At 44.4% G+C, this 3,284-nt stretch overlaps 1 protein-coding gene across 1 annotated transcript; it reads right to left on the bottom strand.

Moving 5' to 3' along the window:
- Window positions 1-351: 351 nt before the first annotated feature.
- LOC109415182 (zinc finger protein 454) lies at window positions 352-3,284 on the bottom strand. The gene is made up of 2 exons (XM_019689065.3): window positions 2,268-3,284; window positions 352-2,181 (listed from the first exon to the last, which is right to left on the bottom strand). The coding sequence occupies exon 2, from the start codon at window positions 2,174-2,176 to the stop codon at window positions 371-373; it is 1,806 nt and encodes a 601-aa protein (XP_019544610.2). The 5' UTR covers window positions 2,177-2,181; window positions 2,268-3,284; the 3' UTR covers window positions 352-370.

Raw genomic sequence — 3,284 nt, 5'->3', positions numbered from 1 at the left:
GAATGTAAATGGAAATCCACCAAGCAATATATGTACTGGCAAGATGTTACCAAGAATCTATTCTACATAGGAGATTTAGCAAAACATAGATATGTTAAAATTCACAGATTATTATTAACATATATATGCTTAGATGGCAAGGTTGCTGTATCCCGAATTCGGGTTAATTCGGGCTGCTAGCTGATCAGGGCGAGGTCTCCGGCTAACTTAACTTAGATCTCCACCGATCGGTTCAGCGGAAATGTCCGCTGAGTCCTATGTTTCTTTCCGTGCTTTGACGACTTCATTGAAAACTGAAAGTTAAGTTTCATAATCCTTGGGATTTTTTCGCCAAACAAAAAGAAGTTTCGATAGTACTTCCAATATCACTTTATTCAACCAAACCTTGCTGCCGAAAGACAGCTTCTTCCGTTTTCTGTGGCGTCCACCGCGGATTACCAAACAGCTCGATCGCTGGAAGCGGATTGTTCCGCAGTTCTTCCGGATGGGCACTGACCATGTGTCGTTTGCGATAGTCCTTCCGCGGATATTGCTTCGGACAGAAAAAGCATGCAAACGGTTTCAGCTTCTGGTGGAAAAACCGGACGTGTTGCCTCACCTCCGAGTACCGTTTGAACTGCTTCCGACACAGTGGACATTCCAGAGATTTTTGCACGGTGTGGGTTAGCAGGTGTGATTTGATACCGGAATACCCAGCGTAGCTGGCCGGACAGTGCGGGCATTTGTGCGGACGCTCTCCCGTGTGCACCGGTTTGTGCTGTTTCAGACCTCCGTGAGTTTTGAAGCAAATCCCGCAAGTTTCACACTTGTACTTATCCTCCGGCATTGTGTGACCGGCCAAATGTTTCCGGAAGCTTTCCTTGGTAGCGTAGGTTTTGGGACACTTTGGACACTGGAAGATCTTTTCACCGGTATGCACCAATTCGTGGTCTTGTAGTGCACCGGGATGCCGGAACAGCATGCCACATTGGACACACATGTGCTTTTTGATGCTCTTGAGCATTCGAGATTGATGGCCGTATAGCTGCGCGTCAGATTTGTAACAGCGATAGCAAATGTTACAGATGAATGGACGGTCCGGATTTGTTGGCGGCTTCTCCGGTAGATGGACCGCAATGCTATGCTCTTTGAGCTGTTCTTCGGTTTCAAACTGCTCTAGACATGCGCAGCAGATTTTCGACGGACCTTGGATCGTTGGGTTCGGACCGTGAACCCGGTCATGATGAAGACACACCCTTTTGCGACTCCAAAACAAATCTCCACAAACCTTGCAGCGAAAATTCAGTTTCTCCTTTTGTTGATGACTCTGCACAGCGAAGTCGCTTCGCAAAACCTTGTAACAGATATCGCATTGCTTCTTGGTTTTCAACTCGTTCGTTGATAGTTTCTTTTCCAAGTGGACTTCCTTCGAGTGACTTTGCAACTCCTTCAATGTTTTAAACTTGTTCTTGCAACCACAGCAGCTATAACCAACGGCGGGAACTTTATCAAATACGTCCGGATTTATAGGGTTCTTTGGAGGATTAGTTGCATTTTTAATCTCCTGCGTCTTTTCATCCTGAGCTTCTCCATCGTCCTCATCCAAGTCTGTACCTGCATTATCTTCTACTACGTCTACTGTACTAACCACGTCATTCTCGTCCATCGGCTCGGCCTCTTCCTCTTTCCCACAATCTAAAATCTCCAGTTTTGGCAACTCTAAACACTCCGTCACTTCAGCTTCCTTTGAATCCGACATCTCATCTATATCCGGTTTACATTCAAGCACCATCTCATCCAGTGGATTGGGCTCATCCTCATCGATTTCCTCCTTGACCGCGACGGGTTCCACGTCCGCCAAGTACACATCTCGTAGCTTCCGGTCCGAATCCTGGCACAGTAATCTCATCTTGTAGGCACTCTCCAGTCCCTTCACGCAGCCTTTGCAGCACCACTTGGGCAATGGGTCGTCCTCCTTCGCCGGCTCCACTGCTCCGACCAGGGCCAAAACATCGACCAGACTCGTTTCCTGCACCCGTCGATCGAATAGTCCCACTATCGCGGCCGAGCTGGATGCCCAGCGCATGCATACGCGACAAACCGAATCCGCTAGCTGTTCCACTTGTGAAGCCGGTTGTTTGGTTCTCTTGGCGCCGCGGCGGGCCGGAACCGAGGACCGCTTTCGAACATTAGGCATTTGTGCTAAAATGATGGAAATTTTGTCTAATTTGAAGCATATCTCCATCTTTTTGGTAACCCGAAGGGTGGCTCTCGGTGAGCATACTGACCATTAAAGTTCTATATCGCTCGGAACTTCTTTGAACCAATCAGATAAATCCTTTAAATGGCAGCTGTGCTGATCACAGTGGAACTCCACAACAGCGGGACGAGAAAGGAACCTTCCGGACTGGAGAAACAGCAAAACAAAACTAACGATACGCTAAAGTATGAGTAAATAAATCAATCAACATCGCATTTCTAAACAATAACAATTTTTGACAACATGTTCAGGGTGTATCTATTTGCTTAACATAATCGTTGTCGCGAAATCGACCAAAAAGAATATTATGGAAAGGAATCGAGTCGACCTACGATATGATCGTTCTGGCGTTTGATTTGAATAGGTCAAATCTACATAAGAATCACAGCAAACTTATGAACACATTCACCCCAAAGGATTCCTGCAGAAATTTGCTCCAAAGAATTTGAGAGGAATTCTTGGAGGTTTCCGCCATTGATTTCTTCTAGCCTTCTAGTACTACTTCAAAGTACTGTAGCAATCCTTCAAGAATGTCATAAAAGTTACCTCCAAAATCAACCCAATGTTTTTTTTCCGAATACGTCTTAGAATTCATCAAGACGATTCTACAAAGCTATCTTTAGAAATCCCTTTAAAAATTCTTGCAAACATTTCTACAAGAATTCCTTCGGGAAGTCCTCCATAATCCCTTTAGAAAATCCTCCAAGTATGATCTCCGAAACTCATGAAAAAAAATTTCCATGAGGAATTCCTGCAAGGTTATTTCCTGGATAAATCTCTAAAAAAGGAATCCTATTAGAAATTCCTAATGGTTCATCTGAGAGATTCCTTGAAGGACTTCATAACATAATCCTTGTAGGATTTTATAAAGGAATCCGAAGAGGTATTCCTGGACGAACGTTTGATGAAATTCCTAAAATAATCTTTGAAGGAATTTCTGAAGGATTTCTTGAAAAATTCCTGCACAAATGCTTGGGGGAGTTTCTGAAGGAATGAATAATTGTATGCTTTCCTAAATCAATACCTAAAAGAATTTCTGCAGCAA

The sequence above is a fragment of the Aedes albopictus genome, chromosome 1 (assembly GCF_035046485.1).
Source record: "Aedes albopictus strain Foshan chromosome 1, AalbF5, whole genome shotgun sequence".
Taxonomy (NCBI): domain Eukaryota; kingdom Metazoa; phylum Arthropoda; class Insecta; order Diptera; family Culicidae; genus Aedes; species Aedes albopictus.
This window is presented reverse-complemented; position numbering and strand designations above follow the sequence as displayed.